General features: G+C 37.0%; 1 protein-coding gene across 2 annotated transcripts in view; it reads right to left on the reverse strand.

Annotated features, from left to right (window-relative positions):
* Positions 1-15,881, reverse strand: part of UMAD1 (UBAP1-MVB12-associated (UMA) domain containing 1) — an 82,358-nt gene that overhangs the window by 62,111 nt on the left and 4,366 nt on the right. For both annotated transcript variants that reach the window (XM_057432535.1, XM_057432534.1), the window contains exon 2: positions 11,757-11,877. In XM_057432535.1, the coding sequence (XP_057288518.1) occupies positions 11,757-11,838 (82 nt within the window). In that variant the 5' untranslated portion in view covers positions 11,839-11,877. The remainder of the gene's footprint in view (positions 1-11,756; positions 11,878-15,881) is intronic.

Here is a 15,881-nt window from a genome sequence, read left to right on the forward strand (position 1 = left end):
ATTATATTTAATATATTAAATATATTAAAAAACATGCTGTAACTTCACCTTTTGTTTCTGAATCAAGTGGACAGATGTGCTTGATGCATGGTGTCTTGATTCAGACACTTCAGCTTCAGTGTATACCAAGAGTTCAAGCTTACTGCTAGTTTCTGTTTTCGCCAGTGCACCATTTTAGGCAAATATATGTAAAACACATTTTGTAAACAGAATTTCAGAGATGTTTAATTCTTGGTTCACTCTTCCCATTTTTTAAAAACACAATGCACAAGTTGGAAATTACTACTGGTTCTTTCCTAGGTCTCACCTCTGGTTCACTAAGTGGTAAAGTAGGAGTAAATTTTTATAGGAGTTGGTATGTTCAACTTCAGTTTATATTCCACTGGACTCAGTATATTAAAAGCTCTTTGCACATCTCTTTATAACAGTGTTGACATAACTTAAAGGTCAGTGAAAGAAAGCAGTTCTAGTTCCCCCCCTAATTTTCTCTCCTAATGAAGGGTGCATTGGTATGTGCATTTAATATCTATGCTTTAAAGATAATATTGGCTGCTTTCTGCTATAAAAGCTTTGCTAACGCTTTTGTAAATCAAATCTTCCTCTTCTGCAAGACCTAAGGAAGAAATAATTCAGAAGAAATTATGTATGCAAATTCCCACTGAAAAAACAAAATGACCAAAGAAATAAAGTCCTATTTCCTCCTTCTCAAAAAATTAACTTTCATACAAACTGAAAAAAAGGATTAAAATTAATCTTGTGAGGTTTAAGTTGTTCCTCTCCCTTATTCACCCTGGAACAGGAAAACTATGGGCTCAAACTCTTTAACAACTGCAGTGTATTGAGAAAAAGAGATTTAGAATGATAGGATCTCACTGCAAATATTTTTTTGTTTTGTTTTGTTTTGTTCCAGGAAAGGTCTGGTTCTTTGGGTCATTTTAAGGAAGTGTGCCCATTTTAACTGAAGAAAAAAAAAAAAAAAATTTAATAGTATACTGCACATTTTTAATCGTAATCAAATGTTCAAGCTCCTCATAATTAATCTGGGTGTTACTGGAAGAGAAAAACCCCCAAAACTCCACCAAAACAAATGAACTTCACCATTGACAACTTAATACTGCCAATTGTGAGAACTTAATACTGCCAATTGTGACAGTTCTCTCTACAGTTTGTAATTGCATACTTACAGACAAAACACAAAATCCATATTCACCTAATCCAACATTCCCCTAACTTTACCTAGACACCTGACAAAAACAAGAAGGAAATTTAAAGACTATATACATCTGCTGAGTGTATTTAAAGTCCCACATTTATCTCATCTGCTGGGACAGGGAAATATAGAGAAACACTCATACTGTACACATATTCTTGAGTCAAACTCACTTAAGCTTTTGAACGTTTTTCTGTCCATTACAATTTTTGCCCCATATACATTTTTGCAGCAAATAACCATGCGTAAATCGAGGAAACAATATACAGAATAAAGACTGATTACATCCTGTGATGCACATGGTTAACTGTAATATCAGCAAAGCATGTGCTAATTGTTAAAGAAACAAAATGCACAAATGAAGCAGCCCACTACTTCTAGGAGGACTCTTCAGTCCTGTTTTACAATCCCATAAAAGCACATTCCTACGACAATGGAAAAAGCACTAGAATATTTTAATAAAAGGTATAAAAAAAGGTTTAGTGTGACGTGTCCCTACCCATGGCAGGGGGGTTGGAACTAGATGATCTTAAGGTCCCTTCCAGCCCTAACTATTCTATGATTCTATAAAAAGCACAAAGTGAAGTCATCACTTCACTTTGGTGGTCACAAAAAATTATTACTGTACAATTTCCCCAGCAAGCCGTGGCCAATGCTGTGAGCAAATACTTATTTTTGACTGAAGAAAGAGAGACTAATTTCAGAACTGACTCCACACAGCCCTCATTTGTGGGTGAAAAGCAGTATGAAAAAGCTGAAGATCATTCAGCTGTGCAAGCAGAGATCAAAAACACACATTATATTTCTGGCACCACCAAAGATGTGTTATGGCAGAAGTAGCAGATGAAATAGCACTGAAATGCAAAACAATTGACTGGATAAATCACCTGTATCCTTTTTATCCTTTAATTTCTTTGGCCCTTACTGAAAGGTACTGTTGTGGTTTAAACACAGTCAGGTTAACTCGTTCACTCACTCCCTCCCTTCTTGCCCTCCTCCTACTCCTGGAGGGACAGAGAGGAGAATCGAAAAGAATGCAACTCCCACAGGTTAAGAACAGTGCAGTAACTAAGGTATAACACAAATCACTACTGCTACCACCAATAATAACAATGATAAAGGAAATAACAAGGGAAGAGAACACATCACCTCACCACCAGCCAACCGATAACTCGCCCCCCCCCAGCCCAACCAAGCCCCGACCCATACCTCCTCCAACCCCGCAGCCTCCCAGCCCTTCCGGCTAACACCCAGTTACATCCTGGGCATGACGTGCTGTGGTATGGAATACCTCTTTGGCTAGCTTGGGTCAGGTGTCCTGTCTCTGCTTCCTCCTGGCTTCCCCTCCTCCCTGGCAGAGCATGAGGCTCACAAAGTCCTTGGCCAAACCAAAACCTCATTGTTATCAGCTCTGTTCCCGAGCCGAAAGTCAAAACACTGCATTGCACCAGCTACCAAGAAGGAGAAAAATGACTGCTACTGCTGAACCCAGGACAGGTACTTAACCTAGCATATCAAGAAAGACCAGCTAAAGAAAAAAACACATTTATGCACAAGGTGACAGGCCATCTCTTCTTTTATAAAGAAAAGCCTTACACTTCTGTTACTACTTCATATTGAGGCCTATGACATGACTGAGTTGAAACACCTGTGAAACACAGAAAATAACTGTCTTGTTTCTTTATAATACCTTATTAAAATAAACAAGACAATATATCTTTAGCAAAGTAATTTTCCTTCTTCCACTGAAAAAAGTGTACAAACTTTATCTGCTAGAAATAAGGAGGGGAATGTGTAAAATCAGCTCAACGTAACATTTCCTTCAGAGAAAATTAACATTGATTAATATCTGTAGAAGTCTGACTCCAACCAGACAGGCAGTGATTGCATGGGATAATGACTAGGGCCCTCTTTACAAAGAATTATCATCTAACTCTGCTGTAAATTGCTGAAAGAGGGACTTCAACCTGAATTTATCACTTGCCAGGATAGCAACTTGCACTCCTGCAACATTTTCTAACTCTTGTATTTCAGTTAGCCTTAGGTGTTAAGTTCACCTTTTACATGAATATCAGACTCGGGCTAAAAATATATTTGCATATCTTGAACTATTTTCTTTACATCATAAAGCAAAGAAGCTTTTAATTCTATGAGAGATTTAATGACCAGCATAGACTGGGAAACAAAGTTTACAATAACACTTGAATATCCCTACTTTTACACTACGTTTTGCTATTTTTACTCTGTTTTACAATAAGCAATCAGTATTTTTCCTTCTTATATTCCAGCTGCAAGTTGCTTTAAGAATGCGACATGGACCAACAGACTCAGATGCTACTACAAGAGAGTAAACTACTATGTATAGGAGTAAAACTGTCAGAATGCAGGTATCAGAAGCAATCACCCTACTATATAAGCAAAGGTTAAAGAATACTTTATCAAATATCATGGCAGAATACTCAATGTCCAAGAAACACCTTCATCTTTCCTAAGAATAAATTTCTAGCAGGAGCAAGGGGAAAAAAAGATTTTCTTTTTTCAGCATATTCTACTACATCACTATTTGAAAGACTTAAAATCAGCAGGACTAAACCTCTCAGGAGCAGTTGGGAGACCTGGACATATTGAAAGTGACTATTATACATCAAGTCAGAAGACAGCTAATATGAAAAACAGGAACGTAACTACAACCAATATTTTCTTAGAGGGCTGGCAGCAAACTGCCAGATGCATGTGTGACCTCAAAACAACCTTTTGCCAGATGCCTCTTTAACCTCTTACAATTACATCAACTTCTAAGAAGACTGGTACATTTTACCATTTTTCCTCCTTTGGTTATGCAAATTCAGACGATGTGTTTAAAAGACAGATTAAAAATGTTTGGTTCTGTGCATTTTTGTCTGTCTTTAAGACTCAAAATAAAGCTCTCGAATACAGCAGCACATACTTTTTTCTTTTGCACCAGAATTAAAATTGCTGTAGAAGTTAAAGAAGTCTTCATATGCTTTCTTTTCTCCTACCTTGAGTCAGTGTTCAAAACCAGGTAACTTTTTGAGATAACTGAATTAAGGGGGAAAGACAATATTCAACCAAAGGAATCAATAAATCTTTTAATATTATTTACCATTTTCAAGTAAATAGCTTTTTTATTCCTGAAAAGTATGTTCTATACTTTATGTTGCAATCAATAAAAGCAAAAACAATACTTCATATTATTCAGATTAAAAAATGGCCTGTATGCTAACATTTAAAGAAGGCTATTTCTGCAAATTCAAAAATAATCAAATTCACAGCATGGAAGCACCACGTATGTGTTCCAGGGGCTCAAGCCTTAGAAAGAAAAAAAGAAAAAAAAAAGGCAAGAGAAATGTTACGGAATGAAAAGTAAGTAGGTCATCTATATTAAAGTATAAAAATGCTAACATCTGATTTGTGGCTGAAAGAACCGGTTTTCAAATTTAGAGGGGTACAAGTGAATGAAGAATTGCACAGTTCTTTTGACAACAAAAACATGCTTTGATGAGGCATTAAAAAGAAAGATTCCCTGCACTGTACAGAATCCAAGAGGAAAAAAAAAAAATCCTTTAAGAAATATACCTCCTTATACAGCCAAACAATGAATTTCAGTTGTTCTGTAACCCAGTTCCTTTAATCTGCATAAGAGATGCTGACTGAGTTCACCCAACCAAATCACTACTGGCTTTCAGAATACAATCAACACATGCTTTTCAACAGTATTAATATAGCATGAAGCTTGTGCTCCTAATTATTCATGTTTCTGCATTCTGTTTTTCCCCCTGCTGTAAAATATGCAAATTTACTTCTTTGTGTTATTTAGGTCCCACATGGGCCTCAACAGATCTGTTTGGAAGGAATTACAAGCCAACATCAAGATACATGCTGTCAACATTTCAAGCTTCATTATTTTTATTAGGTTGGAATGCCATTATAAATTTGATATTAGGCTTTAAAAAGCTTTTTATAAATCTTTTGAAAACCTACAGTCTAATAAAATGGTGTACTGACAATTACTACTACTCACTCTGTGTGTGTGCCTGGAAGGAAAAGCCTTACAACTCTTGAATACGAGAGAAATCCCCATCTAGCGGTACTACTGAAAAATGCAGTTTGTTTTTGTGCAAAATTAGTACCCAAGAGGATTAGTTTGACTTCGTTACTGAATGAAGGGTAGCCATTACCTCTCTATGCAACTAAGGATCAGTAACAGGAGAGGACTGTTTCTTCTCAATTCCTCCTCCTCCCTTTACAGTCAACTCTGACTGTAAAACTCAATGCCCAAATGAGCTAGTAACAATTTTTAAGTAAAAAACCCATAAAGCAGCACTTCAAGAAACAGGTCACTTAATACAGTAACTTCTTGGTGTGCAGCAAAAGTGTTCACTTACAGCAGCACATGCTGATGTGTGTATTGTTTAGATTAAAATATTAAAAGATTTTTCCAAATCTCAGATTATTATAAAGCTGGTATTAAATATTTTTAAATTTAACCTAATGAAATAGTAGGTTGGTTATTTGAAAACTCCAACGTTGGAAATAACTACAGAAGCACTTACTGTTATATAAAAAATACATAATATAAGCCCACTGACGCAGAAAATGAAAGGACATCAGACACTGCTTTTTGTCCAACTGGCACAAAGCCGTATGCCTTTCTTTAATGTAATAGTATATTTTAGAACACTGCAGCAGCCCAGCCTTCCTTACTAGCACCACTAAAAGCTCCTTAAATATTAATGGGAAAAAAAAGTAGAGATTCACAGGAATCTACTACACATTACCACTGACTCTTAGAAAACAAACAGCAGTAGCAGCACCACAAATCTCTTGATGCATTTAATCACTGAGGTGTGTATGCAGATGGAAGAAACCAAAGAACTATTTGAATTACAGTTATAAACTAGTATGGGGGTAGCTCTGTGATTTGGGAAGATCAGTATATTAAATTTCCCTTTCGTAACAGACTCATTTCTGAAGATCCTAAAACTGCGCATTTCTCTTATAAACAAACATTTAAGGGCTTCTTTGAAATACATGTAGAGATCTGTATTAGTAAAATTGATACGGAAACAATATATCTTGTAAGACCTTTTTACATATTGATTGACAGCGCTGGTATCCTTTAATTCGAATATGCAATTTATTAACTCCCCCTTCTACAATAAAAAGTACCCCGAAACTATCTGCATGCAGAATAAAATCAAAATTTATTCTGGCAAACCAGAAATGAGAAGTTGAAGGAGAACAAGTATATGTGAAATTGGTCTTCACAAAAATAGTAAAGATTTCCAGAACTGAAGACTGATTTGTGTTGATCATTTTACTTTTTTACATCTTCATTACAGAAGACTTGGAAATTTTTTAAGGATGTTCTTTTGCACTACCACTGCAGTTAACAAAGGGAAGCATTCAGTTGACTGTAAATCATACTTTTCACAGTCTCACAGCTGAGTGAGGATACTTCTGCCTACAGATGAGGATGATCCCATATGAAGGAATTACAATACTGAATTCAGTAATATATAGACCGAACACGTCAGAGGAAGGTTCAAGGACCTCACTTAAGATAAAACCTAAGTTCAAATGTCTTGCAGAGATAAAAAAAAAAAAAAAAAGTCATACCTGACCACCAAAATTTTAAGATAAGAATATTTGCTATCATCTGTCATAATTTATCAAACTCACTGGCTACTTTTGCTGCATCCCATTATCTCCGCAATTTTGTCCAAGCATGTGGTAGTGATGAATTCTACACCTTGCTTCTTGCAAAAAAAAAAAAAATATATATCCTGAACTTTCATCTAGTACCAGGTTTGCTTCTACTTACTTAATAAGAAAGAAATATTTGCCCTAAACTGTATTCTACCTCTCAGGATGAAAATCAGCAGTTCCCACTCACCTCCTTTTCTGTGAGGTTTTAGATGTTGGTGCAAGGCTGACCACATCAGCTCTCTAGAGCTCCTTCTCTTCAGACATAAGCATTGAAACAGAAGGTACACATTGTTCAATTTGATAGATACAAGACTCTCTAAATACCATAAGTTCTTATTGGAAAGAGATTTCAAAATACTTCTTATGTCAAAATACTTTATTTCTTATGTCTATGACTATTTATGTTCTTTTGAGAGGAAACGTAATAGGCAAAAATCATGCTTCCTCTAATACTGAGAAGCATAACATATAGATGTTAATCCAAAATTTGTTTACTAGTTCTAGATGGCCCCCAAGGATCTAGGAATGCACAGTGGGGACAAGGGAGGCTTACAGAGCAGGAATGTATCTTCATAATCAAATTCCTGAGAACCCTTGTTACCACAGCCACAGCCTCCCTCTATCTGTGACAGTCACTCCACTCTGACGACAATCCTGCGCCTATCCATTTTGCCTTGCGTACTTCCTCCAGAAACTTTGAAAAACTCTGCAAAATTGCTGAATCTCAGAAAACAACTTTCAGGTGACAGTTAAGTGCTCCCTATAAGTCAGTGCTCCCACCTGTTAGAGGCTGAGAGCAGAGCTCTGAAATAACAGCCATTGGTCAGTATTGAAAATCCATGTTAATTTACATCTAAAAAAATGAAACAGGAAGCTGTCCTAAATTCAAGGAAGAAACAGAAGTTAAATACATTTACAAATCAAGTTTATCAGCATGAACAACTGAGCTGCTTCTACAAGCCATAGAGAAAACAAAACAAAATCCAACTCAGATCCATGAAACAGACTGGTCATTAAATCACAAGTTCATAGAATCATGGAATCAGCTACATTGGAAAAGACCTTTAAGATCATCAAGTACAACCATTACACCAGCACTGCCAAGTCCACCACTAAACTATGTCACTAAGGGCCTCATCTGCACGTTTTGTGAACACTTCCAGAGACAGCGATTCCCCCACTTCCCTGGGAAGCCTGGTCCAATGCCTAACTACCTTTTCAGTGAAGAATTTTTCCCTAATAGCCAATCTAAGCCTCCCCTGATGCAGCCTGAGGCCATTTCTTCTTGTCCTATCATTTGTTATTTGGGAGAAGGGGCTGATCCCCACCCTACAACCTCCTTCCATTGTTAAAAAAAAAAAAAAAATCACTTATCCCAGAATTGGCAGTCCTGGGGTAAAAGTCGGACTTGATGATCTTAAAGGTCTTTTCCAACCTAGCTGGTTCTATGAGACATTGAAACAGGCTGCCCAGAGAAGTTGTGTTCAAAGTCATGTTGGACGTCATGCTGAACAACATGATACAGTGAAAGATGACCCTGCCTCTGGCAGGCAGATTTGATTAGATGATTTTTAAAGGTCCCCTCCAACCAAAACCATTCTATGATTCTACAATATTTTGGTTTTGTTCAAGCAAAATCCACTCACCACCCATCTCAGTGGAACCATCAGCACTACATGACTGTTTGCAGAGTTTCTGACCTTCTTCTGACCAAATACACATGTGAAGCAGCACTGCTGTCTCAGTTTTTCAATTCCCAGCCTTAGACAGAGATTGAGATTACCAGAAGCATGCACCTTTGAGATATGATGTGAGGTTTTTAGCTGTGTGCCAAACCAAAATGCTAGCCTTTTTCTCTGTGGCCTTTTTCTCTGTGACAAGCAACAGTAGGAATGGATGGTAGGCTAGAACTTATTTTATATTACAAAAGCCACAAAACATGAAAATACCCTTAAGAACTACTACTCTTCGAGTTCATCTAGCTAACAAAAAACTTTCTTGTTTTCTGAATACTAGCAATCAGAACGTTAACTTTAAAATGAATTCATGATGATCAGGCAAACATTTTTCATATTTCTCCAACTGAGAAGCAAGCCAATCGCATGCATTGTGCATATTTCATAAGCCTCTTTTCCCTTTCCAGAATAACAGTTCAGCTTGCTACAGAACAAGGACCACTTTTACAGCTTTATGAACAGATGAGATGACCTGGAATATCTGGAAAATAAGTGAACTTGCAGCTAGACATAAAAATGCTTTAGTCCCTGGTAGGAAATTACATTTTATATTTATTTAGTAGAAAGTGAATTACAAATTCTTTTTCTTGACTCCCACACATGCATTATTTGCCCAAAAGCTAAAGAAGAGAATTTCAGCTACCATGCTGCAAAGTTGTTTTTGTTGCTGCCAGTGTTTTTATGAGTCATCTTTCTAGTCAAAGAACAGGCATTCAGATACTAAAATTCTAAACGCATTGATATTCTACAAGAAAAGGTAGATTTAAAATACAGAAATATATAACAGGACTTCGAGGAGTTATGACAAGAAAAATAGAAAACAAAAAAAAAGACCCTCAAGGTCTGACAGGGTGATATTTCTGATTTATTTCTCAATAAAGTGTTGAACATTTTTCCTTCTTTTTTAAATACCAGATGATACAGAAAGAGATTTAAATGATTAAATATTGTTGGGAAAATCAGACTTAATTACCTACTTTTAATAGTGATGCTCAGTACTCTCACTCCATTACTGAAAGGAGTAACCTTCTTTCATACTTTAATGGACATGGCATCTGATCCTTTCTGATAAATCTCATTCAGACTTCCAATAAGATTCCTGACTGCCCATATCAGGCATATGGTGTGAAAAATCTTGCAAGCGATTTGTAACAAACAAGCTCTCTTGACCACAACAGTGGAAATCAGGCACAATCATCCCCTGAGGATGTAATTTTTCCTCCTCTTTCTCTAGCAAAAGAAAGCAAAGCATTTCTTCCCATGTCTGCACAATATCAGTGCTCTTATGTGCTTTGAATGAAAGACTGGGTTTGGGAACCAACTTAAAACATAAGTAATGAAATTTGCAATCCCTTCAAGATTGTTCACTGCCTACAGCAGTATTCACACTAATGGTCCTATAATTCTACTCAGATCTGTTAAAGACATTTAGTACTGGTATTCTAGAATTTTTTACACCTAAGAAGCCTCAGAACCTCCCATCTGAGTAATAAAAAAAGTAACTAGCAGAATAGCTAGGTGTTGTGGTCTGTTGCTGGTTTTTTGGACTGCCACTATTCCTAGACAAAAAAAAAAACCTTCTAGATAAGTATCTGTGTAAGTGCTGACCTATAATTCTGCAACTACATTCATCTAGCAAGATGCTGATGTGCTCCACTGACAAGATTGATGGCAATTCTTCTGCTCAGTAGAAGTCAGTTAAGATGAAATTACAGTCCATTTCCTTGCAGTTTGCTAATTAACTTCCATATGAGAAAAAATTAATAATAAATTGAAATAAAATAAGAGATGATTGAAGTAAAACTAACAGTTCTTAAGTTTACATTTAACAGGTTGATTTAATATGAATTCACATGAACAAAGTTTAAGTAGTCACTGACAGCATTTCAGGAAAAAGTGAAGAAGCTAAATTGAATGCAAAAACAGGACCAGCAACTGTGGGACATAAGCAATGTTTGGCATTTGGGTGCAGATCTCCCTATTAGAGCATATGAAACTCTAAATGGTCTCCAGACTCTTTTAGGGCAACGATGTGTCTCCTCTGACCCTTCCACGATGCAAGTGCTGGAGTGATTTGATGTAGCCATTGAAACCAACAAATAAACAAAATCTAGTGAAAGGCAACCATTAAACATGACAACAGTCGCGGATGTGAAATCAGATTTGCTTAAATGGAAAACTATTACAAAAAAGCATAAGTAAGTTCTCCTCAGAAAGAGTTCCAATAGTCTCTCATATTGTTAGGTTTTTATAACCTAGAGGTTTTCATGCCTTGAAAATGCTCAAGAAGTAACTCTTAAATAAGCACTGTAATATTCCTGAACAAGTCAGTAAATCAGAACAGCAGAAGCTGAATATTAATGATGACAGATTTACAAGGACAAATTTTCAAAGAGGAAAAAGAATCTGTTACAGCATGACAACAATAAATTCTTCTGCACACTTCAGCCATCCTACAAGACTGCAAAAAAGCTTGATTAAAGCTGCAAATTTAGCTAATTCATAGGTGAGTATGTTTCAGATTGATTTCTGAATAACAAAGAGACTTCAAAAAAACCTGAACTACCTAATTTTCATGAAACTAAGCAAGAATCAGATTTGGATACAGAACATCTATCTACATTTGCAATGTGACTAGGAACACACACATGCTTCTTGGTTTGTAATTAAAAAAGACTTTGGGGGTAACACTAAAAGGAAGGAACCTGAAAAAAAAAACAGACCTTCAACAACTGCAATGAGATATTCTGTTCCCACAAGTCTAATCATAAAGCTAGAAGCCTCAACTTTGAGCTTTCTTGTTTTATAAGGACGTAAATTCTCCTTGCTCAGAATATGAGAGGAAAACAAGAACATACATTTTCAATGCTCTTTAATAAGAGTTTGTACCTATGTAAATGAAACTTAGGCTTTTTTGACCAAATGACTAAAGTAGGAACATGAACCTCTTCAGGGAGAGTAAGAATTCTGAAAAATATTTATCATGTCTTCTCTTAACATTTTATTTGGTCTATGCCCCTCAAAGAAACTTTTATATTTAAAAGATGGTAAGAATCACTTTATAGAGAAGCACCTCTTACCCACAATAACAAATCCATCTGCTTCTCTCTCAGGCACTGTCATTTTCTTTGAATCCTGGCTTTTTCGGAAGAAGCTGAACATAGCCTCCTTTTTTTTTTTTTCCTTCTTCTAAATTGTTACCTAAAAAGAAGACAAAACATGTTAAATATAAGTAAGATAACAGAGTTGACCATAAGAAGGTCACACCACACCCAAGACTGCATACATGGTGTTACAGCTTAATATTTATTACCAGATTTGAAATATCAGGCACTTGTATGTCAGACAGATCACTTTGTTGATGTAGCAATTGACTCCAATAGGCAAAAAGAGAGCAGAATATAAATGGCTTTTCTAAAAAATTATTAATGGAGTCATTAAAAACAAACAAAAAACACAAACGAAAAGAAAAACCCTTCCACCTTTCTAAAGGAAAATGAAAGAAAGCAATTCCCTTCAGCATTTATCTAGCATGTTTCCTTATTTTTCTGCTACTTCAGAATCTTGTTACGCAAACTTTCACATCAGAGTCAGCTCTAATGCCTCTGAACTTTAAAGCGAAAAACATGATTCGATGAAAAAATGCAGCTTTGCAATACAGGAATAATTGAAAGAGGCAAATTTCACTGTACGTTTTCAATATTGCCTCTTGTCCTGGGTTCAGCAGCAGCAGTTATTTTTCTCCTTCTTAGTAGCTGGTGCAGCGCTGTGTTTTGACTTTCAGCCTGGGAGCAGAGCTGATAATACTGATGTTTACTCTGACCAAGGACTTTCTGAGCCTCATGTTCTGCCAGGGAGGAGGGGAGGCCGGGAGTAAGCAGGGACAGGACACCTGACCCAAACTGACCAAAGAGGTATTCCATACCACAGCATGGGATGCCTGGGGAGGTAACCGGGAGTTACTTGGTCATGCTTGTTTCAGTGGGTGATATTGTATTCTCTTCCCTTGTTATTTCACTATTATTGTTGGTGGTAGCAGCAGTGGTTTGTGTTACACCTCAGTTACTGGACTGTTCTTATCTCAAGTAGAAATTGTGGCTGGTTTAAACCAGGACATCTCTGCATCAATGAAAAAGTCCAACCCACCCACCCCTAATATATTAGCATAGTATCTATTTTCATTTTTCCAGGTTGCAATGGTAGAGACAGGTTAACACTTGTGTGTATTTGAGTAACAGTTACACCTCATTCCCTTAAAACAAGCTTCAAAAAAATCATATGTTGCAATTTTTTTGTAACAGTAATTCACTAAAAGAGTCTTCCAAAGCCCCTAAGAACTCGAGTTCACAACAGTTAGAACAAAACCAGGAAACCAGGGGAATAAAACCATAAAACTGCAAAAGATTATGCTCAGTATCTCATCTCTCTCAAGACCAGAAGGTTACATAGAAGCAGTTACGAATAGCTTAAAAAGCACAAATTCATATTAAAACTCTCACAAACGTTAGCCAAAAGATAGACAGTTGAGGTGGCTTTTACAAATTAATTCCTATGAACCACCCCATAAACATGAAACACTCTTATAAGCAAATTCTCTAATTATTCTGAACTTTAAGATGTAGACTCAAGGAAGTTTCTCTTCTTCCAAGAAAAATTAAAAAAATCTTAATCAGGAGAACAACAAACACAAATGTTTGTGAATACACAAAGCAAATACACAAGGCACATATTCACGGGTTGTGCTTATTGACAGGATACCAATGTACCACCACTTACTTTCTACTTCCTACCTAACTGGCACTACTGAATGTAGCAATGAGACTCCCCAGCCTCCTCCCACAACAGCAACTCCATCTGGAGCTCTGGGACAATGAGATAAGGAAAGAGGCACTGCAGCAGCAGTCAACCCTTGAAGGTACACTCGCCTTCAGCTTCCAAGGGCTGAACCTGGGACAATGCCAACCTATGGCGCAGCCCGTGGTCTGGCTGAAACATGCTGTGCACCAAACGCAGAGAGGAAGGTTTAAAGAAAGGTGTGTGAACAGCTTCTCTACTAAAATACCAATATGAAATTGGGAAAAGTGGAATAGAGTAATTTAATGTTTGAAGTAGTTTGAAAAGCAGAATTCTGCTACGACAGACACCAACATTTAAAGGAGGATTACCAAACCAGTAGCAACATCTAATGCACACCTACAACTCAGGAAAGGAGCGCAGTTCAAAGAAGAGTGGTTATTTGAAACAGTGTCAAGTTTCAGCAACGTTGTTTCACTCTAAATTTAACAAAGAATCTTTAGAAGGTGGGGAAAAAGAGAAGAGTGCTATCATGTAGCATTTGGGTTTATAAAACAAACAAACTAACAAAAAATAAAAGACAAGTAAAAATCCTGGATTAATTATTTACCAGAATTCCTCACTTCCCACCCAAATATTCATGGTACCATAAGCAAGACTTTTTTTGCCTTAGCCAGTGACCTGTAGCAATTAACTGTACAATCAGCACTGACCATTCACGAGATACAAACTGCCTCACACGCAGCTATTACAAGCAATAGCAAACACTTCCATACTCCAGATCACAGAAAGTCCTATGTGAAGTGTAAGCTCTGGCCTTCAGGAACAGTGTATAAACAGGACATGGCAAAAGCAGCAACAACTGATCTGTGGCCTGATACCTGAGACTTGAAGACTGAATACCCCCCCAGGCTGGTCAGCTACTGCTTGCTTATGCTGATACAGTGCAATTTCTAGCAACCAAATAAAACTACACTGACGTACACAAGAACAGAACAAACTATCCAATCTAGTTATGTAGTAACAAAAAAAAAAAAAAGTTACTTTTCTACACCTTATTCCCTTTGCTTTTTCCTCACCTTGCCACGTGAAAGACCAATATTTCCAGTTCTGTGGAGAATATGCAGTAGAAACTCCTAATTATCTCATTTATTCCTTACCTTCCCCCACACCCAGGCTCAACACATGGCGCCAGCAGCATATTCCTTTTTCAGCCCTCAGGGAATAAGTCTTCTCCTGCTACCAATTAAGGCTGTCAGTCCCATAGCTCAAGTGGTAAAAACCTGTGCTGTAATGCTCAAGAGTCAGGTTTCTGCTCCAATGATGTATGAAGGAGAGGTGGCTGTGGAACAGTTTAAAATGCAATTTTACCTTCATCCTAAGTGTGCAACAACAAGAAGCAAAATCAACTTGATGTATAAAATCTCACAGACAGCTTTGGTAAAGCCTCAGATTCCAGTCAGCCACTTCAGGTGCCTGAACTGCAGTTGTTCCAATCACATTCATTTTTTTTCTCTTTGAGATCTGCATTATTGTACACTTTGCAGCTCTATTATATACAGCACCCCTTCCCTGCATTCGTGCACAAAGAAAAGCATCTTAATCAGTATCTACATGACACAAAAGAGTCATATAGGAAACCATGTATTTGTCATCTTTTAAACCCTGCATATCCATCATACCTAAACTTCACTGCTTAAAGGACATCAGGCCTTCCAATTCAGAGTAAATTATCAATCAGTACAATTTGAGCTAGCCAAATTCATGTCACAAGCACTTTCTCATGCTACATTTTCTTCCTTTCATTTTCAGAAGGCAGCCTGAGTATCCCTTCTTTTTTCTAAAACCCACAAAATTCATCTTCTCTACATACATGTGAGTTGATCTTTACTTTGTAGGTTTTGGTTTCTGAAGTAGCTTTACCTTAATTCCACTGCCAGCAGTATTTCTCAAACAGAAAACAAAACGAAAACCCCACCCCACATATCCTTTGGCTTGAAGCAGAAAAACAAAGCTAACAAAAGTATTCCTAAGCTCGGGCCTTCAGTTCTTAGGCTGTTAAAACCACTGGTCCAGCAGTAAGAAAACAGCATGCATGGTATTTTGTGGTGTGAACACTGGGGAGGTGGTAAGGAATCCACATATTAAAAAGACTAATGTGCTTAGTGAGGTAGTTTCTTACTTTCACTGTTTACCACTTAGGAACAAAACATGCCTGTAGATCTTGGGTCTGCATAAGCAATGTGAAGGAAGGAGCTTGCCAACTACTACTTGCTGTATTTCAATACCTTTGATGAACACAGTATTAACAAAACATAACAAAATAAAAGGGGGGTACAGAAGCAAAATATAGAGCATGTATGACATAGTTAAAGGAAATGCTGGGACATTTGTGATTTTTCTCTCTTAAG

The sequence above is a fragment of the Pezoporus wallicus genome, unplaced genomic scaffold, assembly GCF_028554395.1.
Source record: "Pezoporus wallicus isolate ANWC-B61680 ecotype Strahan unplaced genomic scaffold, APGP_CSIRO_Pwel_v1 scaffold_2584, whole genome shotgun sequence".
Lineage (NCBI taxonomy): Eukaryota > Metazoa > Chordata > Aves > Psittaciformes > Psittacidae > Pezoporus > Pezoporus wallicus.